At 52.2% G+C, this 22967-nt stretch overlaps 2 protein-coding genes and 1 long non-coding RNA gene across 21 annotated transcripts in view; 2 read left to right on the top strand and 1 right to left on the bottom strand.

Moving 5' to 3' along the window:
- Positions 1 to 27: 27 nt before the first annotated feature.
- ADIPOR1 (adiponectin receptor 1) lies at positions 28 to 13353 on the top strand. 9 transcript variants are annotated; one of them, XM_081487479.1, is made up of 11 exons: positions 792 to 897; positions 1533 to 1731; positions 4860 to 5024; positions 6117 to 6262; positions 7368 to 7601; positions 8570 to 8686; positions 9308 to 9479; positions 9868 to 10054; positions 10819 to 11006; positions 12027 to 12220; positions 12517 to 13353. In XM_081487479.1, the coding sequence occupies exons 5-11, from the start codon at positions 7461 to 7463 to the stop codon at positions 12643 to 12645; spliced, it is 1128 nt and encodes a 375-aa protein (XP_081343605.1). In that variant the 5' UTR covers positions 792 to 897; positions 1533 to 1731; positions 4860 to 5024; positions 6117 to 6262; positions 7368 to 7460; the 3' UTR covers positions 12646 to 13353. The 9 variants fall into 9 exon arrangements, with proteins under 9 accessions (XP_081343604.1, XP_081343603.1, XP_081343605.1 ...); XM_081487480.1 differs by lacking the exon at positions 1533 to 1731 and having other exon boundaries at positions 792 to 1165; positions 4860 to 5035; positions 6023 to 6262; XM_081487476.1 differs by lacking the exons at positions 4860 to 5024; positions 6117 to 6262 and having other exon boundaries at positions 1584 to 1731.
- Positions 13354 to 14641: 1288 nt separating this feature from the next.
- On the bottom strand, positions 14642 to 18278 carry LOC145505436 (uncharacterized). The gene is made up of 2 exons (XR_014053040.1): positions 18136 to 18278; positions 14642 to 18034 (listed from the first exon to the last, which is right to left on the bottom strand). It is a non-coding gene; the product is annotated as an uncharacterized LOC145505436 (long non-coding RNA).
- KLHL12 (kelch like family member 12) overlaps positions 17998 to 22967 on the top strand; it is a 24539-nt gene continuing 19569 nt past the window's right edge. For 3 of the 11 annotated variants that reach the window (XM_081487426.1, XM_081487425.1, XM_081487429.1), the window contains exons 1-2: positions 17998 to 18455; positions 20224 to 20457. In XM_081487426.1, coding sequence (XP_081343552.1) covers positions 18321 to 18455; positions 20224 to 20457 — 369 coding nt within the window. In that variant the 5' untranslated portion in view covers positions 17998 to 18320. Of the gene's footprint in view, positions 18833 to 20213; positions 20458 to 22967 lie in introns of all 11 variants that reach the window. The other 8 variants (XM_081487433.1, XM_081487431.1, XM_081487434.1 and 5 more) reach the window with 7 other exon arrangements.

The following is a 22967-nucleotide window of genomic DNA, read 5'->3' as shown; positions in this document are numbered from 1 at the left end:
AATGAGGTGTCACGCCCCCAGACGGCTGCTGTAGCACTCTGTGGTCCCCATCCAGCCTCAGCCGGAGCCCGGGCCAGAGCAGGGAGTCCGCGAGAAAGGCCAGCCAATGCCGCCCCGCTGTTCCTGACTAGGAGCCTGCTGGCCTCGTCCCTTACACGTGTGCGGCGCTCAGGAAATATTTGCAGAAAGGAAGGAGGGGCCATGAGGTTGAAGAAGAGGGATTAAGAAGTGCCCAGCCTAGAGGACAGGTGCGGGGTAGGAAATTCAGCATTCCTTCGCAGGGCTCAGTCTAATTCCCAGAAATTCCTTCCTCGACGGGAGCACAGGTTAGCAACTTGGGGGTGTGGTCCCCGAGAGGCTTTGCGAGGGAAGGTTTACGATTGGAGCAGAGCGAGGGGGCGGGGCCCCGCGCGCGGGAGGCGGGGCCGAGGGGAGCGGACTTGAGGCGCCGTCGTGCCGCGGGGGGCGGGGCCGCCAGGAGGGGCGGGGCCGAGGGGCGGGCCTGTGGGCGGGACTGCGGAAAGCTGGCCGGAGAGAGGAGTCTGGGGGTGCTGCAGTCCATGGGGTCTCGGAGTGAGACACGCTTTAGCGGCTGAACAACAACAAAGATCACCGGGCTGGAGAGGGCGGGGTCAGGTGGAGGGGCGGGGTCAGGTGGAGGGGCGGGGCCGTCCTGGAGGCGGGACCAAGGGGCCGGCCTGTGATTGGGCTTCGCGAGAGCCGGGAGCCGCGCGTCCGAGAGGACGTGACGCTCTCGCGGAGGTGACGCCCTGCGGTTGCGCGCCCCTTCCGGCCCGGGGAGGGCGCAGAAGATCCGGGCCGCTCGGCCTTAGGCCGCTGCAGCGACGCGGGATGTAGCGCCGGCGCCGCGGCCCCCAGCACAGCCCTCCGCCCGCCGTAAGTTCCCCCGGCTCGGTGGCGAGCAGGCCGGAGGGCGGGGATCGCCCGGAGGGTGGGCTCCCCACGGGAGCCTCGGCGCGGGCCTGAGGCAGCTGCCGTGGGGCTGGACCGCCCGGGCGTCCCCAGAGTCCCCAGACGCCCGCCCGGGGCCGGCCGCTGCTCCAGCCTCAGCGCGTCGGCTGTCCACGTTCCCGGCCCCTCCCGTGCGAGTCGCGTCCCCCGCTGTCAACAGCCGTGGCGGCGGCCGTGTCCCCCAGTCGCCAGGGTGAGATGTCGGGCTTCAGGCTCCGGCTCGGGCCCGCCAGGCCGGAGCTGAGCCTGGTCCCAAGGCCGCGCGAGGCGAGTGCCGAGGGGCTGCGGGCCTGAGGCTCGGAGCCGCCGTGCGGCGGGGAAGGGGAGGCTGGTGGACAGTTGGCCTGTGTGTAAGGTGGCCTAAATGCTGCAATGTGAGCGAAATCTAAAGCACTTTGGGGAAAAAGGAAATTTCATTCCCTCAGAAATCTCTCATTGGTGCCATCCTATGTTTGAGGTTTTTGGTCAAGCCTTCAGTGTTTAATGGAATAGATATGTTTCCCCTCGGTTTCCGGCGCTACGCAGGAGAGTGGGAAACGGACAAGGCGAATTTCATTTAGGAGCGTCAGGTGTCGGAGGAGCAACAGGAGGCCTGCCGGGTGCTTTCCTAGGTTAACCTGGCGTTTCCCCCACGGAGGGAGAAGGGACAGCAGGGGACAGATGTGCAGGCTCCGCACTTGAATCAAGCGAGCACTGGACTGACTGATTCTCTCTGAAGTGAAGGGGCTGCGGGGTCTGTTTATGGCTGTTTACTAAGAGGTAAGCTTGCATCACCTCTTGTGGCACAGCTGCTGCTGCTAATGTTTGGTAGTGTCCACGCAGTGGTAGGATTCAGGCGGGGTGCTGACACACGGATTGCAGCCCTGGAATTTCTTCACCCCAGGAGTAACTTCCGTGTACTTTGGTGCATCAGTCTTAAGGACTGGTGTGTTGCCTGTAAGCAGCCATCTTAGGGCAGGTCTCCCCGAAACGGTACCTAATCGTTGAGTAGAATCTGAAAGCATTCTGTTCTTAGGGGCCAAGAAACTATCTGATGCCCAGGGGGTAAACAGAAATTTTAAGCAACTACTTTGCCTGCAGGTTGAAAGTGCAGACAAGGGCACACCCTTCCCCGTGGGCTCCGGTTGCTAATGGATAAAGTGCCCCGCGGATTGTAGCTTTTATACGTCTTCAGTTTCTTCTTAAGTCTGGCCTCACCTTGCCTTTCCAAGATTTCCTTGTGCAAAGTGGATTATTCACTGCCCTGGGGGCTCTGTTCTTGCGAGCCTGCCCTGGTTCACAGCACTATCCTCAGGAATGCTTTGATCCTATCTTTACCTATCAAGATCCTTTCTTAAAATCTTCCACAAAACCTTTCCTGATATTCCGCCTCAAACAGCTTTTCTTCTGAATTCCTCCAGCACTTTATGGGATTTAGCCTTGCAGTGGTGCTAGTAGAACAGAGAAGTTATTGCCTCCTCTTAAAATCGAGGCCAGCCACCATGCGAAGCCTCCTCTCTTTGCCTTGTCTCTGTAGCCACAGTGCCATGCTTATTTGTGGATGGGTAAAGAAATTTGCACTTCTTTCTAGGCCAATAAGTCTGTTCTTTATTTCCCTAAGAAATTTCCTTGACTTCTTTAATATAAAGCCAAAAAGGAACTGTTTGACACACTTGCAACTCTACCCCACCTACTGCTGATCATACTGGTGAACCAAGTGAAGTTAGTGAGAGTCACTCGGTCGTGTGTGACTCTTTGCGACCCTATGGACTATACAGTCCATGGAACTCTCCAGGCCAGAATACTGGAGAGGGTAGCCTTTCCCTTCTCCAGGAGATCTTCCCAACCCAGGGATTGAACCAGGTCTCCCGCATTGCAGGCGGAGTCTTTGCCGCCTGAGCCACCGGGGAAGCCCAAAGTCATCTTCACATGCGGAAGCTCCGTCAGTACTGGCGGGGTGTTTTCTGGCGCTGATATCCATCAGAGTTGTTATGTTTTGTCCTTAATGTCCATTTGTCCCTCATGTTGTTACGTTTTGTCCTTAATGTCCATTTGTTTGTCCCTCCTGTCGCCCACGGGACTTTGTTCCTTTCACTGTTTTCAAGGTTAATTGCCTTTTCCTGCTCAGAAATGTTGGGGGCATGATTACTGGGTATAAAGTTTTAGCTGTCTTAGATTGAAAAGATTCTTGAAAGTGCTCTTGAGGCAAACTGGTTCCGAGTGATTCGCTTTTAGACATGTACCTCATTTACTTCCGTTTCATCGGGGCTCTCACAGTATACAGTTACCATACAATGTGTTGAGTATAGTAGCCGCATATCTGTAATGTACTTAAAAGCCAGGTATTAAAATCAAGGGCTGGTATGAAACGCCTTCACATTCCTGTTTACTTTACCTTGTGTTATGGCATTTGGAAAGCTTACCTATCTGGGATTCAAAAAAGACCTATTTCTGTTGAGATAGCTTTACCTGGAGAAGAGCTGCAAAGAAAGTTAGATTCTGGTTTTTCATTGCAGACTCTTAAGTCAGTGACACTTGTGCTTAAATAGGAAAGCTGAGGCTCCATTATTGTAGTTCAGTAGTTTTCAAACAGCAGCCTTTGCCTTGACTCATTTTCCCCCAGCAGTGCTATGGAACCACCTTCCCTGACAGAGGAGTAGAGGAGAAGAGGACTGTGTTCTTTGTCCTTAGTGGTTTGACTAGTCTTGCTTTGGGCTTCCCTGGTGGCTCAGTGGTAAAGAATCCTCCTGCAGTGCAGGAGATGTGGATTTGATCCCTGGATCAGGAAGATCACCTGAAGAAGGGAATGGCCACCCACTCCAGTATTCATGCCTGGAGAATTCCATGGACAGAGGAGCCTGGAGGGCTACAGTCCACGAGGTTGCAAAGAGTCAGACGCGACTGAACAAGTCTTGCTTTACTGTGAGAGTCAGCTAGGCATAAGAAGGAGCTTACTTGTGGAACGTCCAAGGGCTCAGGGACCCTAGATTAAAAATTTCTAGAAGTTCTGTGCCTTTGACTTTTGAGGAGTGTACTATAATGTGAAAAACTTGGGAACCAGTTCACAAAATAAGTGTCTTCAAAAGTGTGAGGGAAATAAACTCACCAACAAAGGCTGGCAACTAAGAATCAGTCCTTTCCCAAATTTGGCACCAGATAATCTTATTTATAGGAGCACAAGCAGCCCCTACCTCCACAGCCTTACCCTCTAATGTCATAGGTTTATCCAGTTGGAAAGCTTAGTGGTAAAGATTTATTAGCTTGAATTAAAGAAATCCCATCAAAAATGCGCTCAGTGGAGTTTGGCCCAGTTATAAATGCTTTATTGGGTGTGGCGATTTTGAGGAGAAATATGTTTCCTCTAAAATATATAAGGATAGGAAAGTTTGTGAGGGCTTCCCTGGTGACTCAGCGGTAAAGAATCCACCTGCCAACACAAGAAACACGGGTTCAAGAAGATCCCGCACGCCAAGGAGCAGCTAAGCCCGTGCGCCACAACTCCTGAGCCTGCGCTCCAGAGCCGGGAGCCGTGACCCCTGCGGCCCCAGTGTGGCAGCTCCGGACCCGCACGCCCGGAGCCCGCGCGGAGCCCCGCTCATGGCAGCTAAAGCTGGTGCGGCAGCAGAGCCCAGCACAGCCATAAATAAATAGATGAACAGAGTTAGCCTTTAAAAAGGTTTAAGAAGAAACCCTTGAAATAGTAAAAACTCAGAAGCAAAGCTCGTGGGAAAGGGAAGCGCATTTGGCTCTGAGCGTCACGGAGGCCATCTTCACACTCCAGGGGCTGGTGCTGACGTTAAACAGCGGACACTGAAAGGCTTGCTTGTCCTGATCGCCAGCCATCTGTGAGAGGTCCACCCTGCCAAGTATACTTGCAGGTTCTAGCATTATTTGCTTTTCTTTCTTAGTGGACCTCCGCCCCCTCTCTCTCCCTGCCTGTCCCTGTGTTGATACAGTTTGGAAGACCCCGCTGGACAGTGGACTTGGCTCACTGTGGTGACATGGCCTCCGCTGAGCGTCACTGTACGCTCTTTGATGTGTGACGATGTGTCTTGTGCAATGAGTTATAACAGGTGCCTGGCTTGTGAGTTAACGGGTGCCTGTCAGAGTTAGTGGCTCTGGGTCTAGAGATAATGCTGGGGGTGGGGCGTGGGAGCCAGAGGTGGTTCTGACTGAACGAGGAAAGCCTTTGATGATTGCCACGAGAGTGAGATCCTCCTCAGAGGACACTCGACTTGAAGGCGTGAAAACTGTTCAGACCCAGTGAGGAAGTTAGGCAGCGCACCAGGCTGGAGTCTGCACCTGCACCTGCCCCCAACTGCCCAACTTCAGTGTGTACCATTCTCACCCCACAGCACTCGCCTGAGCTGGCTGTGCGCCGTCCTCGCCTAGGGCTCTCCTTGTGCTGTCCTCCTGGAGCAGTGACGCTGTCACTGGTTCTGTACCTGCCACAGGTTACCTTATGCCCGCGGACCACAGGCTCTTTCAGGACTGTGACGTGTGCCACCTGGTGTTTGCACAGCGCCTTCAAGGGCCTTAGGGCGCTGGCACTAGGTGCATTGGTTAAGTGTTCTGGGGGTGTGCTGGCTGCTCTGGGGAGGGGACGGAGCGCGCCCTAGAGGCGCGAGTGCTGACCCCTCAGCTGGAGGGTCACATGCTCGCTGGCGGGAACGCCGCCTCATCCATTCTTCCGTCTATTCTGAAATGCAAGTTCTGACCAAAATCAGGGATATGTATAAATTAGTGATCTGTGTAGTACTGCATCCCAGAACCTGAAAATATCTATTTTTTAACCCTAGTGGCCGCCTCTCAAGTACTGTATTCTAGCTAAGTATATTCCCCTTTTCATACTTTTCTGGGATGCCCAAAGCTATCTATATTTTTCACTGCAGTGTAAATTATTTCTTACTAAAGCTGTCATTCGGTAGGACTTCCGTTTGGGGAAATGCGTTTTGTGGTCAGCCTATTGAAAGAGATCGCCCAGTGTTTCTGCTCACGGGGGCCTCCCGTTTCCTGTTCTCCTTGGGCTCAGCTGTTGGCTGTAGCTGTGGGCTGGCATCTTTCCTGTCAGAGCCTTGCATGTGTGGAGGAGGAGGAACTGCCTGTGCGTTGACACCGCAGCAAGGTCTGTGGACGAGTCATGGCCATTTGCTCTCCTGAACTAGCTCTCCGCCGCCTGTAGCTTTCAGCTCTGCTGATGCGCTGAGCCTGCATGGCTGTTTTGAAACTTGAGGGCTGCCCTCACCTGACTACATAGATCCGGTCATACACTCTGAGAAGGAATCGAGATGACTCTTGGATAAAAGAACAGGTACACATGTCAAAGATGGGTGCGCACTGAACACTACGGAGAGAGACACGACCCTCTCGGAGTGAGGCTGTGCTGACCGCCCTGATGAAAGAGGTGGCCCCCGAGCTCTGCTTCCTCCCCGGAGGGCAGCTCGCTCCCTGCAGGTGTTACCTGGCCGTCTTTGCATTGCCTAGTGGCTCCTGGGGCTCAGGTGACCAGTGCAGGAAAATGTTACTCTTCTGGCTACTGTTGCTGTGAGCAGTAAATCCCTTTGTTGGGAGCGGGGAGTCAGAAGTCTTGGGGCACTTTTCCCCTCCTCTCAATGTTGCCTCCATCTTCCTGAGGCCTGATTAAAGACCGCCTCCTACAGGGGCTGTGTGCCATCTCAGCTCCAGAGCTCTTTGGAGTGGGGCCTAGGTTATGAGCTGTGGTTGCTGGGACAGGCCCGTGCTGAGCCGGTTTGGTGGTGGGGCAAGGGTGGGCCGCCTCGTGTCTTCAGCCTCCCGCGGCCAGGTGAGTTATTGCTGCTGCAAGACACGGCTGTGAGCAAAGTGTGCTCTCCTCACAGACCTGGGCAGTGATCCCCTAATAGAAACAGTAGACCTTGCAGAGAAGTTAACCCCCGGACAGCTAGCCCACTGTCAGCCCACTTTTGTAGGCGGGGCACATTTGTAGGTAAAGCCCACCGAGTTCAGTCGGCAGTTAGTTCACTTCTCAGCCTGGGCGGCCTTGTGGTGATTACAGCCAGGTGTCGGCTTCCTCTTTCTGCTGCTCCGTCTCAGAGCCAGGCTTTTCCAGGGCCAGCTCTGGGAACTGGGATAAACTCAGCTCACTGAATGGGCTCCGTGTCTGTGGGAGGGATGTGGGGGTGGGTAGCTGTTTTTCTGGGGTGACAGTTTGGTGCAAAACACACAAATGTTTTGAAGCAACTAGGTTTTCAGCCTTTAAGGTTAGTGAGGTTCTCAGTAAAGGCTGATGGTACAGAGGACACGCGATGCAGTTAACTGGCCTCTGGGGCTGGAGAGGGTGTGAGTGGAGGGGCCGTGTCTTTCTCAGTATTGACTCTTTAGAAATGAGATGTCAGAAGGACAACTGTCAACACCCTTGTGTCTGTGTTTGCTTCCAGTGTCCCCATCACAGGGCGCTCTCTGGCCCCCGGGGCCGAGAGACCCCACCCTCTCCCCAGGCTGAAGCCGGAGGGCCCTGAGGTACCATCCTGATGTCGTCTCACAAGGGACCCACGGTGGCCCAGGGCAATGGGGCTCCCGCCAGCAACAGGGCGGCCGACACAGTGGAGCTGGCCGAGCTGGGACCCCTGCTCGAGGAGAAGGGCAAGCGGACAGTCACCAGCCCAACCAAAGTAAGTCATCTCCCGGTCAGCCTCTCCTCAGACCTGTCCGTCTCCCTGGAGCCAGAACGCCGTGGGACTGTCTGTCCTGATGGAAAGCAGGAAGCAGTCAGCCCGGATCAGGCCCGGCTTCATATAGCCATCAAAAATCCCTGCCACTTTGGCCAGCTGGAAGTCTCATGGGAGGAGGAGGTGCCGCCCCAGGCTGGTGTGGAGGCCACACCTGGCCGCTTTATCTCATTCTTCAGAGTCCCCAAGGGGTGGAGGGGGGAGAGAAGGCCCCCTTCCTGGAGGCGCCTGGCAGGGCCTCATGTACAGCCAAGTGGTCTTTTCATCTTGCCCAAGCAAAACTGCAGTAGCATCCCCACTCTGAGGGAAACCAGGGACTCTGTGCCCAGATGGAGAGAGGTGGAGGGGGGGGCAGGTGTTCCTCTATCATGAGATCTAAGACCTGCCCCGCCCTGCCTCCGAGCCATCTCCCCAGAGGCGGCCCCTGTCAGGTCCCTCCTGCTGCTTCTGTGGAGCCAGTTCTGAGGCCCGGCTTCTCCCGGAGCCACCTGGACACAGTCCTGGCCTTTCCGCCGGTGCATGGAGCGCTGATCAGATTTAGACTCTTAGCGGATCTCTGAGCCTCTGTCTTATTACTCCTCATTCAGTGGTCTGAACGAGAAATGTTTGGGAAATTGGGGGATGTTGAGGGCCACTGTCTTGGAGACAAAGGTGGGCTGCTGGGACCTGGGTGGGGCCTGGGGTGCTGCCCGGGGGCCTCTCCCCCATGTGCTGCGTGGTGTGCTGCGTGGCGCTTTCCCCCGGCACTTGTGATGTCATCGTAAACTCGTGCACCGTCCTTCCGGAGAGCAGACCCGAGGCCTGTGTGCAGGAGATGCCAGGCCGTGGGCAGCGCTGGTCTGGCTCGTGGGCGCAGGACGCACACGTCCCCAGGGCCTCCAGGGCTGGAGCTGCTCTCCCCTTCCCTGCAGGCTGAGGAGGAGCAGGCCTGCCCGGGGCCGCAGGAGGAGGAGGAAGAGGTGCGAGTGCTCACGCTGCCCCTGCAGGCCCACCACGCTATGGAGAAGATGGAGGAGTTCGTGTACAAGGTCCTGTCCCGGCGGGGAGGGAGCGGGAGCGATAACGGGAGCACCATACCTTTATTAACACACTGAACACACATTCATGACAAGCTGCAGTATTAGAACTTGTCATTTCTGACTGGTGACGAGTAGAAACTGATATCTGCAAAACTAACATATGAAAATATCTATGATTTCCATGGGTGACAGAGTCACAAGTTCTAATACTAAATTTGCTCACCCACTCTCTGGATACTGTCCATTGTCTTTACGTCCTAGGTTAAGAACTCCTGCTCTGAAAAGTCACAGTCTCAACACAGAACTTAGCGCTAAAGGGGGCCGATGACAGGCAGCCACCAGAGTGGGGGGAGCGGTAAATGTGTATCTCGAGGAGCTGAGAGGAGGTCCTGCCATATTCTGACCTGCTTAGCTGAGCACATCCAGATAAGCTTCATGACACAAGAACAAAGACCCTACAAAGTGGGGGCCCGGGGGCAGCTTCACTCCTGCTGTCCTGGCGTCTCCAGCCCCAGGCTGGCCCCTACTGCTCCCTGGGACCCTCCAGAACCCGGCGGATGCTCTCCTGCACCCCGCGTCCTTGGGGAGGCTCGTGGCTTCCAGCCCCGCTTAGAGCGCGTGTGGTTGCAGGTCTGGGAGGGGCGCTGGAGGGTCATCCCGTACGACGTGCTTCCAGACTGGCTGAAGGACAACGACTACCTTCTGCATGGCCACCGGCCGCCCATGCCCTCCTTCCGCGCCTGCTTCAAGAGCATCTTCCGCATCCACACGGAGACCGGCAACATCTGGACCCACCTGCTTGGTGAGGGCTCTGGGGGACGTCGGGCTTGTCTGCTTCTTGCCCAGAAGTTGTGTAGCCTTTGTCCGCGGAAAGGAGAAACGCAGTGTGGCGATTATGAGGGAGCTGGCGGTGCCTTTAAACTGCTGGGGAGCTCACCGGGCCCTTCATCACTGGTGTGCAAGCGGGGGGAGACGTCGGAACCCGACGTCCTCTGTGGTCAGCACCGGCGCGGTGCTGGCAGCCCCACTCACATCAGAGATCCACGGTCTAAACAAGACGTCGGCATTTCAGTAGACGCTCTTTTTGTCTGGGTCTCTGGGGTGCCCACAGCTCAGCCTGTGGTGTCGGGGCTGGTTTAGACCATCACACGGTCCCTTTTCCTTGGACGTTTCTCCTCTCCCCTCTGTAGGGTTTGTGCTGTTCCTCTTTCTGGGCGTCCTGACCATGCTGAGACCAAACATGTACTTCATGGCCCCCCTTCAGGAGAAGGTGGTCTTCGGGATGTTCTTCCTGGGAGCCGTGCTCTGCCTCAGCTTCTCCTGGCTCTTTCACACCGTCTATTGTCATTCAGAGAAAGTCTCCCGGACCTTCTCCAAGTGAGTCACAAGGATGGCGGTGTAGGGTTAGGGTCACGCCCTGTGATCTGGTGCTGGCGGGGTCCTGGCAACTCCAGTAACTCCTCAAGATTTTTAAGTCCTTCCTGAAAATTCTCACTGCAGCCTCTTCCACAGACAGAGCCCGCTGTCGGTAGACTTGTCCCTGCGCGGCGCTGTCCCGAGGCTTGCCGGGCCGCGGGCTGCTCTCCCTTCCTGTCAGGGCGCGGCCGGGCTTCTGCGCAGCCCCCCGCGGGCCCGCCCCCCCACCGGCCGGGAGAGCTTATCTCTGCCGCTCACGTGCTGTCAGAAGCCCTGGACTGAGTCCTCCCCAGCGCTGAGCCTGGGCTTCTGTTTGCTTGTTTATGTTGTTATTTTTGGTGGTGGAAGTGATGCTGAGTTATTTTGTTTTTCTCAATAACACCAGTAACAAGTAATACGTTTTTATCATTAAAAAGTCAACTAAAAGGGAACACTACCCCATTAGTAATACTCCCACTGTAAGGGTTTTGGTTTTAGAACTGTCAGAACTGGGGAATACGCCGAGTCCTTCCTGCATGGAAGTTGGGGCCTGGCTGGATTGTGATGGGTGGAGCTCCTGAATTTGAGTGTCTGTGAGGGGGGTGGCTGTTGACAGCCAGGGGAAAGGGATGCCCTTCAAACGTGCCCAAAACAGGAGGGCCGTGTGGGGAGTGAGGGGCTCGGTGTGCACCCTGCGAGCGGTGGAGCCCGCCCCCCACTGGCCGCTCCGTCTGTGGCTCTTCCAGGCTGGACTATTCAGGGATCGCCCTGCTGATCATGGGCAGCTTCGTGCCCTGGCTCTACTACTCCTTCTACTGCTCCCCGCAGCCGCGGCTCATCTACCTCTCCATCGTCTGCGTCCTGGGCATCTCCGCCATCATCGTGGCGCAGTGGGACCGGTTCGCCACGCCTAAGCACCGGCAGACAAGAGCAGGTGGGTCGCCAGACAGGGCGTTCCCCTTGTAGGTGTTTGGACCTTGATCCTAAGGGGGTCAACCCTGCACCCCCACCCAGACCCTGCTCTGTGTTTAGAACTCTAAAAACAGCGTGAATTTTCAAAGCTCAGTTCCCCTGCATGTTTCCTACTATTTCAGTGAAATGTTAATAGGGCAGCAATTAAAGTGGGAAAAGACTACTCTTCTCTCTGGTTTGAGGAAGTTAAGAAACGTACAAAGCACGGTCTCTAGCTCACCTGGAGCTCTTTTCCTGAGGGAGTGAAAGGCTTGGCTTGGTAAAGAGAGCACCTTGAAGTGAGCCGTGTTGAGGAAGCGATCGCTCGGAGGAGGGGCCCCTTCCTGGTGTACTGTCCAGATTCCAGCTTCACTGCAGCCACACGTCAACTACCACTAGTCTCCCGTCCCTTGAGACTTAACATCGCTGTGGTTTAACCCTCATCTAGGACAGTTAACTATTCATTGAGCACCAGCCAAGTGCAGACGGGTGCCTTACCCAGGGCATCTGCAGAGGTGGAGCGGAGCCCTGCCCCGCAGCCATGGTAGGGTCCTGGTGTGCAGTGGGCGCCATCTGCCCTTTCTCTTATGACTTCTCACCTGGGTCTGTCTCCTCTGGAGGTCAGAGTCCTAGTCCTTAAGTCTTCTGTGATCTTAATGGGAAGCCCGTCCTGCTCATCCCTGGCTGGCAAACCACCTGAGGGCTCACCATCTCGGGTTTGTAGCCAAGGCAGCCATCAGTTTTGACGTACATGATCGCCTAGGCTGCTTAACAGATAATAAAGAACACAAGATGTTTGTTCTTGGCGCTCCATAGGAGGGAATGGCTGTATCAGCATTTACTCAGCCTTCTTCCCACTCTGGACGTTGAAGAAGTGTCTGATGACGGCTCTCCATCTTGTGCAAAATTTCCTGAACACGTGCTGTTCACCAGAAAGTAACTTGTGTCAGAGCAGGGCAGCAGGGCCGTCTCCGTGTCTGACGCGCTCCGTCCGTCTGCTCAGGGGTGTTCCTGGGGCTTGGCTTGAGTGGCGTCGTGCCTACCATGCACTTCACGATTGCGGAGGGCTTCGTCAAGGCCACCACGGTGGGCCAGATGGGCTGGTTCTTCCTCATGGCTGTGATGTACATCACCGGAGCTGGCCTCTATGCCGCACGCATTCCTGAGCGCTTCTTCCCTGGAAAATTCGACATATGGGTAAGAAACAACTCTTCCGCAGGGCTGTGGTGGTGAGACTGCCTGAAGGTGGAGGTCGGAGTCAGAGGCAGAGAGACATGGGGCGGTGGTGTCTGGGGTGACGCGGGTCCCTGCTCACGCCGGTGCACGTGGGTGGGCAAATCCCTGACAGGACGTACACATTTTTTTTTCTACAACAAATTTATCAGTTTTACGGTGTAGTAAATTTTGCGGAGGAACTAGAAGAGGCGAGTGCCTCCTCTCGCTTTCTCGGGTCTCCTCGCCGTCACCCTGAAGCTCCTCTCTTGTCCTCACAGTTCCAGTCTCATCAGATCTTCCATGTCCTGGTGGTGGCAGCCGCCTTCGTCCACTTCTACGGGGTCTCCAACCTTCAGGAGTTCCGATACGGCCTGGAAGGGGGCTGTACTGACGACTCCCTCCTCTGAGCCGCCCCCCAAGGGCGCAGGAGGAACTTCCCAAGTGCTTTTAAAATAACTTCTTTGCTGAAGTGAGAGGAAGAGTCTTGAGTTGTCTGTTTCGAGCAGAAACCTCTTAGAGAATTCAGTACCGACCACGCTTCAGCCCACTTCACACTTCCTGGGCAGTAACCTCTCCGCTCCCTCGCCGAGAAAGGCGGGGGAGGGCAGGCGTGGCCACCCTGCCCCCGGCCGCCCCCTCGGCCAGGCACCTGCTGTCCCCTCACAGAGATGGGGCTGGGAAGCTCACGTTGAGATCTGACCCCTCCTCGCACCATTCTGGGGAAATGCGATAGACTGGGACTCATCAGAAATTCCGTTTCTGGAAGAAACTGTCCCTCCCTCACCCCTGTCCTGACTTTGTAACCTGGCTTATAACAGGCCGTTTTTGTAGCACACTTTTCAAAAAGTTATAACCTGGTCCCGTCTTTCCAGGGCCTGGGCCTGCTCACATAGCAGGAAGAACAAAGCCACCAACTTCTACACAGCCCGGCTCCTCATGGAAGTGTGTCCAGGCTTCAGATAACTTGACTTTTAATTTTTTCTTGGCAGAGTAATGTAAAATTAAAAGTGGGGAAAGATATTTAATATTTAATACTAAGCTTTAAAAAGAAACCTGCTATCATTGCTATGTATCTTGATGCAAAGACTATGATGATAATAAAAGTACGGAAGACACTCGGCGTTCTGTAACCTGTGTGGTCTCCGCTCTCCGCGTGGAACTCAGGAGACAGCCCAGCAGTCACTCCAGAGTCTGCTGAGGCACAGGTCTCAGTCACAGCTGCTGCAGGCTGCCGTGGGTGGGCCAGTGAGGGAGCCTAACTGACCCCAGGGTCTGCTCCTCCAGGCTGCTCTACCCGTCTCGACTCGGGACACAGATGCGCCCTGGAGCGGCCAGTGTGCTGTGGCAGCCTTCCATAACGAGAGGATGCCTGCCCGTGAGCATCAGCGGCCTGCCACAGGATCCTGCAGACTTCAGGTCCTTCAGAGCTGCCGTGATTGCGGCCGTCGCACCGAGAGGGGGCGCCACGCCTTTCTGTGCCTTTGCCTGTTGTCCTCGGCCCGACACGAGTTCTGTCCACTGGACACAAAGGCCTGCAGTGGTCACTAGGGAGCTCGTATAGGTATTGCCTGGGAGTCTTCACAAGTTACAGAGTTGGATTCACTTCAGCAGTCAAGTTTGAACAACCAGGTGGATAAATGATCCTTTTAAAAAATTTGAACAAGGCCAACAGGTCTCTGCCTCCAGTGCTAATTAGGGGAACATAAAACCAAACGGACTCCTCCCAGATTGGTACAAATTAAAAATCTTAAGATGGTGGGCTTCCCTGGTGGTACAGTAGTTAAGCGTTCACCTGCCAATGCAGGGGTCAAACGTTCAATCCTTGGCCTGGAAGATCCCATATCCCTTTGGACAACTAAGTCTATGTGCCCTGGAGCCTGTGCTCTGCAACAAGAAACCACCGCAAGGAGAGACCCACGCCACGACTAGGGAGTAGCCCCTGCCCAGCAACGAAGACCCAGAGCAGCCACAAGTTAAAAAATCTAAAAATTCTAAGATTGTGTGTTGGTGCAGATGTGGATTTAACCAGATGCTGCTGGGGAAGCATCCATAGGACCACTTTGGATGTGTGGAGTATACACAGGTTACAACATTCAAACATGACATGAAACACAACAGTGTGAGCCGCACCTGGTATCTGACCTAAGTTACTTCGTTTAAAAAATGCTGGGAGACTTCCCTGACAGTGGTTAAGTGACTCCAGTGCTTCCAGCACAGAGGATGCTTAAAAAAAATTTTTTTAATGCTGGTTCTGACTCACTAAGTTGTTTCGTAACTCATCAGTGGGTCACAACTCACATTTTAAAAGACATTACCCTTGAGAAACTTAGCTTGTACTAAAAAGTTTCACTGTAGCTGTACGTAGTAGCAACATACTGCAGACAAACCAAATGTCCAGAACTGTTGAGTGGAAAAATAAATCTTGGTTTATTCTTATGAAACAGTTCAGCAATGAGAGCTAGTTACAGTAAGGACAACGCGGCTGAATCTCAAGATTAGGAGAAGGGAGTGGGGCTACTTAGAGATGCTACATCTGGTGTGACTGCACTGATGTGCTGTTCAAAAATGCACAGAACTGACTGAGCGCAGAAGTCTCCAACTGCTGACCTGCAGGCTGCACACCATCCACAGCTGTGCTCTGTGTGCGCTGCACAGAGGAAGCAGCCCACCTCAGCCCGACAGCAGCCGTGTCTTTACAGAGGGCTGCCTCTCAGGCTCACCCTCAGCCCTCCCCAGCAGTGTGGCTGCCTGTCTGGCCCCCGGAGGCGTCCACCAGTACAAAAAGGACCGCATCTAGTCCAGCTCCGTCTGTGATGCACTTGAGGAAACAGACCCGCAGCTCCTGGTGAGGCCCCGTGTGTGCCTCCTCACTGCTGCTGGACAGGACCAGGCAAAGGGTCCAAGTGAGGACACCTACTGAGCATCTTCTTTGTACTTTATTTCTGGCTGTGCTGGGTCTTCATTGCCATGTGCAGGCTTTCTCTTGTTGCAGCAAGCAGGGGCTACTGTTCATTGCACGGGCTTCTGGTTTGGGGGGCTTCTCCTGTTGCAGAGTACAAGCTCTGGGCATACAGGCTTCAGTAGTTGCAACTCCCGGGCTCTAGAGCACAGGCTCAGTAGTTGTGGTGCAGGGGCTGAGCTGCTCTGGCTCGTGTGGGGTCTTCCCGGACCAGGCATCGAACCTGTGTCTTCTGCATTGACAAGCGGATTCCTCTCCACTGGGTCACCAGGGAAATCCTCTGTACTTTCCATATGTCATTTTATGTTTTTACTTTTAACCCTGTTAAGTAGGTAGTAGTATCCCATTCCCGGAGAAGGCAATGGCACCCCACTCCAGTACTCTTGCCTGGAAAATCCCATGGACGGAGGAGCCTGGTAGGCTGCAGTCCATGGGGTCGCTAAGAGTCGGACACAACTGAACGACTTCACTTTCACTTTTCACTTTCATGCATTGGAGAAGGAAACGGCAACCCACTCCAGTGTTCTTGCCTGGAGAATCTCACGGACGGTGGAGCTTGGTGGGGTCGCACAGAGTCAGACATGACTGAAGCGACTTGGCAGCAGCAGCAGCAGTATCTCATCCCACAGATGAAAAAGTTAAGGCCCTAAAAGACCAAGACTTTTTCACAAGATGGCAGGATGAGAGCATCTGAATCCAGGTTCAGATCTGACTTAAACCCCAGATTCCAAAGCCTCGGATCATTAAAAATCATGATGTGACTATCCAGCCTTGCCTTCACCAACTCTGCTAACTAGCAGCAGGTAGTACCTTCTTTCTCTAACTGCATGCTATAGTTCATTCATTTCCTAAATATTTGTTGAGAGCACTATAAGAGAAAAGTGATGCGTTCTGATTAAAGAAAGGCCAAGAATAAAAGCTAAGACTCTGACTCTACCCTCTTCCAATCAGGTAAACAATTAGGGAAGAGACTAATCTCTAGTTGTAGAATGTCTATTTCCTTGCAATCTAAGAAAGGTTCAGCCACGCCCTGTGTTTGGAGAAGCCCTTGACCCAAAATCTGCTGACAAAGGAGCCCCATCTCCCCAGCAAGTGCCTTCCTCAGTATCTGCCTTATCTTCAGTCAGGACCAGGAACCAGCCCCTGGGGGCAAGAGCTAGGGCTAGGAGCAAATTCACGATGAATTTCAAAGCAGCAGCTGGGACTCTGCTGTGATTACATTCCATAATTATGAGGCACATTTCTCCTGTCTGCCATGCTCTGATGGCACAAAAATGCAATGCACTCTGCCTAACTGGTTTCGAGATTTGACCCACATTCAATGCACTTGATGTAGAGCTCCACAACACATCAGTGTTTCCCTCACTGAAACCCTTCAGTAGCTGTCAACACCCAGTCATCCCAGGAGTCCAAACACAAAGGCGGGGCAATGTGTGGAACCTGACTGATCCACTCACCTCATCCAAACACAGCCCTCCAGCAATGGACCTAAGAACTCGGAATCAGTTTGGGCTGCAGGGTACTGAGTCAGATATCCAAATTTTACAAATACTCTCACATGAGGACGGTGTCCCCATGACTTAACTCAAAACATGCTAGGGCTGTACCCTTGAAGAAAACAGGAGAAGCCTGACTAGTCCCCTTGGTGTGTTGGCTTTCTTGCTGGCAGTTTCTCCATCTTTTACTTCCTCAGAAAAGGAAAGGACTTTTTCTAAACCAAAGCCTCTTTTATTCAGTTCCTTCTCATATTTGGAAAAACTCTTATTAGTTTTGCAGCCAGAAATTAGGCAATATCATTAAAGCATCTAGATGCTACTCTGCAGCCAGAAGACAAAGGATTGTTTTTACTTATTTAAATTATACATACATTAAGTCCACATGATGTAAAGTTCAAAAGGCACAAAAATATGTAGAGGGGAAAATCTCTCCCACCCTGTCTCCCAAACAACCAGTTCTTCTCTCCAAAGAAATTTCTGTTACTACTCTCCTTTGTATCTTTCCAACTACAATTTTTATACATATACTGGCAAACATGACTATATCTTTCCCAACCCTTCTACACAACTAATGGCAAAGTATACACACTGTTCACAACTTCGTGGTATTGAATTGTATGGATGCACCACACGTTACTGAAACAGTCCCCAATCCAATCTACAAACAACTTTGTACACACATCCTTTTTCATGTGTGTGAGAATATACAAAGGATAGATATACCAAAAAAACCCGCTGTTAAAGGACATCTGCATTCATCATTCCGGTGAACTTTTCCGAAATGCCCCCAGTAAAACCTATATCAATCCTGCACTCAGAAATATGGAAATCAAGAGAATTTTAGATCAGAGATACTACACGAGAGATGGAAACACTACATAAAATTAGACTATTAGACGGCTACCCGCTTGACCATAGTTTTATTATCCCTGAAGAATCAAAGGCACCACAGAGGAAAACGGTACACTCAAACACAACTGGTTTGAACCTTCACAGGAACAATATCAAGGAACCTCATTCCCTTCCCAGGCGCTGAGATAAGTGCGCCAAAACCAATCAGAAGCAAAATTTCTAGCAGAACGCTCAGCACCCAGGAGCTGTGAAAGGCGGCAGACGCGGATAGGGAGCCTGAGAAACCCCGGGACGTCTAAGGTCCTTCGCGGAGTCCCGCTTCCAGGGCCGCACGCCTCTTCCACGTAACTGTCTCGGCGGGCAAGCATCAGCGAACCGCGCGGCGGTGGCCACAGGCCCGACTGTGACGCAGAGAACGCCGAGGTCCGTGGTCGCGGGGCTCCGAGATTCTCACCACGGCGATGGTCGGCCCGAAAAGGCCACTGCGGACTATGGACGGGAGGAAACGGGACGCCTCGGTGGGTTTTCTCGACGTGAGAGGGCGCCTGAACGCCTGTCAGGTGAAACGCGCCCTGCGGCCAGCTCCCTACCTTGGAAACCTCCGCACTCCTCTCGGGTTGCCGCGCCTCGAGGCCCCCGGGGCCGTGGTCTCAGGGAGTCTCGGCCGCGAGCCGCACCCTGTGCCAGCGCCCGCGCCCCCTCCGCGCGGCGTCCACCCGCTCCGCCCAGGCCCGCCCGCGGCGCCCGCGGTCACGTGACGGCGGGCCCCCACGTGATGTGGGCGGGTGTGACGTCATCACGGCGCGCGGCCGCGGGCGCGGTGCCGGAGCCTCCGGGTCCGGGCGGCGGCGCTTGGGCACCTCCCGGGCCGCCCGCTCGCCCCGCGCCCGCCCCGCGGGCCGGAGCGCAGGTGAGTGGCCCGGGGGCGGCGGCCGGCCCCCTCCCCCGCCGCCTCACCCTCTGTCGTCCCCTCAGGGCAGGCGGGGCTCTCCAGGCGTCGAGCGCCGCGACCTCCGTCCGGAGGCTGTCGGGGAGGGGGCGCCGCTGCTGTTGTCGCCCGCCGGGAGGCGGCCCCTCCAGCTGGGGGCTCGTGGGGGCCCCGGACCATGTGCCCTGGGGCGGGGCGCCGCCGGAGACCCCGGGAGGGGGACAGCCGCACGCTGGGGCCGTGTCTGTGTGACAGGCAGAGCCGGCTCCGTCCCGCCGCCCCAAGGTCCTCACCGTGTAGCGGCGTCCGTGCGGGCCTTTCTCAGTCTCCAGAGTTGAAAGGAAGTTGACGGAAGGAAAGTCTTTCTGGAGATTATCTTATGCCTGGATGAACCACCTCCTTTTCTGTAAAATGGATCCTGTAGAGTGGTTGGAGCGCTTATAGACTAGAAAGCTACCTATAAACAGGAGTAGATGAGGATTTAGGATCTCGTTTTCCCTATTCATATAAAACTATGGTTGTGAGTTGTGGATATTTGAAAACCATAGTTTGATTTAATTTTCTTGGATCCTTTCAGAAAATTTTGGATTCCACGTAAGACAGACTCTCTTAGTAACCTTCCAATTGCATTCCCCAGAAATTGTCCTTGAAGCAAATAAACAAAAATAAAATAATAACTGAAGCTTGTCAGAAATTAAGAAATTACTTCTATTAATTTTTTTAACATGTAGCCTGTTACTGAGTTCATTTAATTTATGCATACAAGTGAACTTTACAAGTGACTGGCTGTGGCCATAAAATTAGTAGTAGAGTTTTGATAGGTTTTCTATCCCAGTAATTCTCTCATAGTATAGAAGAATTACTACAAATATTAATTTGTTAATATTGATGAATGTTTACTAATAATTAGAGTAGGGAGACCTTTCTGTAGAACTTCAATAGCTTAAGCTTGCATGGTCTCCATTATTCAGTGTAGATATTGGATCCTCTGGAGAAGGATAATGGCATCCCACTCCAGTATTCTTGCCTGGTGAATCCCCATGGACAGAGGATCATGGCGGGCTACAGTCCATAAGGTCACAGAGAGTTGGACATGACTGAAGTGACTTAGCATGCAGGCATGCGTTGGGTCCTCATTTGAAGTTCATTTTAAGAAGAAATTCAGATATAGTTGGAAGTCATCATAAATAATTAATTGGGTGCTTCTTTAGAAAAAGTTTATTTTCACTGATACTGGCCTTTTGCTCTAGGTTGAAGGCACAGTTCCTTTCTTGCATTCTGTTACTGAACATTTATTATACACTTGCTAAGAGAGAAAAAATATATATATAACTGGGTCCCCACCCTCTATAAATATTCAGCTACTTAATCTCCTTTAGGGTATTAAAAATAGTGACATCACACCTTTAAGAATTGTGATTTTAATCTGATTTTTATCATGAGAGATAGCAGCCTTGTGAAGATAGGTGAGAAAGGAATAGTGTCTTTCTGCTTACAGTAGAGTGTTGATGACAGTAATGTCAGGTGGTTTGGGCACTCCATGACAAGGGGAATTCTGAGGGAGGAGAGATCAGATTTACTCGGGGGAGTCAGTGGCTGTGTTGTGTTGGTAACGCCAGGAAGAGCAGTGCACTGTACTTGTGGCTGTTTGAGTCTGATGGAGCCGCCTTCATTTGTAAAGCTAACTGAATATAGTTAGTGTCCCCAGGCCTTCACATATGCTGATTGGTTTTGTTTCTTGCACTTGCAGAATCCAAGGATCCCTTTCATTCTCTCTCCATATTGGTTGATAAGAGGCATTATGGCTCCCAAAGACATAATGACAAATACTCATGCTAAATCCATCCTCAATTCCATGAACTCCCTCAGGAAGAGCAATACCCTCTGTGATGTGACACTGAGAGTGGAACAGAAGGACTTCCCCGCCCACCGGATCGTGCTGGCTGCCTGCAGTGATTACTTCTGCGCCATGTTCACCAGTGAGGTACGTGGTGAATCATCTCCTCACAAGTGCAACCCACACACATCGCCTCGTGGGCATCTCATTGCACTGACTGAAGTGGTGGAAGTTCTGTACAATCGTGGGTTTCTGTGGTCTGGTGTTACATGGCAGACCCTGGATAACATTTGCGGATGCGGAATAATAGTAGTACACAATTCCGTACGGTTATTGTGACAGTTACGTGAGAAAATCACATGTAACCTGCTTAGAACAGCGTCCAACATGTAGCAAACACAGGTGTCAACTACTGGATTTTACTTACCAGTGTTTTAATCTGTTTTCCTATTTTTTTTCTTCTAAAGTTTAACACTTTAAAGAGAATAGTGGGGAAGAGGGAGGAGGGAAGGAAAGAGGAGCGAGACTCCACCCTCACCCCACTCCTTCCTGCAGTGTGTGAGGAAAAGCCGTCTTCCTCCTTCTCCCAGGGGAGCGTTAGTGCAGTTGCAGGTGGGCGACAGAGGACTGGTGCCTGGCTGTGTGGGCACACGAAACATCACCAGGAGAAAGATGCCAACTTGGGAGCACAAGCCCTTAACCAGGGACTTAGGAACAGGCTGGCCTGGCAAGAAAAAAGGTAGTGCTCGCAAAGTGTTAGGAAAAAGACTGCCTTAGTGATTGCCTGGCAAGACACCCAGCATGTGGAGGAGCTGCTGAGTCATGAGGACTCGGAAAGCTGAGCAGAGGAGAGCACTCTCAGCTTCCAGGATTGCAAGTCTGATTTTTTTATTTTAAATAAATTATCTCGATTATGTCATTTATCTGTATTTGTATATAAGCCTGACAGACTTCATCATGGTAGTCGTGTCATGATACTGACAGTCACTGGCCTGTGGGCCAGATGCTGTGTTAGACGATTGCCTATCCCACTCACCCCAGGGATGGTTGTTACCATCTCATTTTACAAGTGAAGAAATAAGGTCTCAGATACGAAATGCTTTTTACAGCTTCTGAATGGTAGAGAGGATTTAATCCTAAGTTAACTTAACTTGGTTTTCCATTTCCTTCTCCAGTAACTTAATGTGATTCTAATTTTGATGTTTTCATCGTAAAGCCAGAGCTGTGTGATGCTGAGCCAGTGCTCAGCCACATGGCTGGCGGGGAGCATGTGGAAGCCTGACCATTTGCCCCAGTGGATCCAGGGTAACTTTAAAGGGACCCTGTGCAGGGTGACATTGCAGATGCTGTCCTGTCCTGTCTCCCACAGTGTCTGCCTGTGAGCACCAGAAGCGCTGGTGTTTAACTGGGCGAGGAGAGTGTCACCCGGCCGCCAGCAGGGAGCACGGGGGACTCGTCACACAGTGTGCATGCTGTCTTCACTCTTTCTCTGCACAGCTGAAAAAAAACTCCCTTTTCATTTTTTCTCACCAGGATTATTTTGTAGTCTTCCTTTAAAAACTGACAGCAGGCAAGAAAATGCTAAATGGTTCATGTCTTTCTCAACTGAAGTGTAACTGACCTACAGTGCTGTGTTTGAGGTGCACGACATAGTAACCTGATACGACATAAGACGATCACCAAGACGAGTCCAGTTACCATCTGTCACTCTCCAGAGTTATTTCAGTATCACTGACTTACTCCCCACCTGTGTATTTCATCCCTGTGACTCATTTATTGTGAAACTGGAATTTTGTTTCTCTTAATTTCACTTTGTCCCTCATCTGTTTCACTCTGTCTGACTTACCTCACTTAGTATTAATGTGATAATCTCTAGGTCCTTCTATGTTGCTGCAAATGGCATTATTTTCTATTACTTTTTATGACTGACTAATATTCCGTGTGTGTGTGTGTGTGTGTGTGTGTGTGTGTGTGTGTGTGTGTGTGTGTACACCACGTATATACCACATCTTCTTTATTCATCTGTTGATGGACATTTAGGTTGCTTTCACGTCTTGGCTATTATAAATAGTGCTGCTATGAACATTGGAGTGCATGTATGTTTTCAAATTAAAGGTTTCATCTTTTCTGGAAATATGCTCAGGAACAATATTTCTGAATTATATGGGAACTCTTATTTCTAATCTTTTAAGAACTTCCAGACTGTTCTCTATACTCTTGAATTTATTTTTAAGACTAAATGATTTAAACAGGAAGGTCCAGAGACCTGGATTTTAGGTTCAGTTCTCTTAGAAATTCTGTGTGAACCCTAACGACCATCTAACCTCACTAGGTTGTCTGTAGAACAGAAGGATTAAATTTGACGGTGTCTTCATTCTCTTCCAGCTCTAAATGTCTCCATAAATGCGGTGCTGCTGAAATAGCACAGGGTGAGGCAGGAGGCCTGGCTTCAATCTGTCTCTTATTATTAATAGTTAAGGCCTTGGTTAAGTCATGTTGTTTCTCTGAAGCTCAGATCCTTTATGTGTTAAATGGCAGTGATATTAGACCTAATTGCCTTACCAGGTTGCTGTGACCATCAGATGAAATAATTGTAAATGAGAGGCACTATGAGAAATTGTAAAGCAAGTATTAGTGTGAAATACTGCAGTTGCTGT

Source organism: Giraffa tippelskirchi, chromosome 5 (genome assembly GCF_054371585.1).
Source record: "Giraffa tippelskirchi isolate mGirTip1 chromosome 5, T2T-mGirTip1v1.2.pri, whole genome shotgun sequence".
NCBI classification, from domain to species: Eukaryota; Metazoa; Chordata; class Mammalia; order Artiodactyla; family Giraffidae; genus Giraffa; species Giraffa tippelskirchi.
This window is presented reverse-complemented; position numbering and strand designations above follow the sequence as displayed.

Bases quoted from the DNA above. Each gene is read 5' to 3' on its own strand.
- ADIPOR1 (XM_081487471.1), top strand. From the start codon at position 7,461: ATGTCGTCTCACAAGGGACCCACGGTGGCCCAGGGCAATGGGGCTCCC. The intron at 11,007-12,026 runs GTGGGTCGCCAG...CCGTCTGCTCAG, and splicing joins GCACCGGCAGACAAGAGCAG to GGGTGTTCCTGGGGCTTGGC. The intron at 12,247-12,452 runs GTGGTGGTGAGA...AGAAGAGGCGAG, and splicing joins AACAACTCTTCCGCAGGGCT to TGCCTCCTCTCGCTTTCTCG.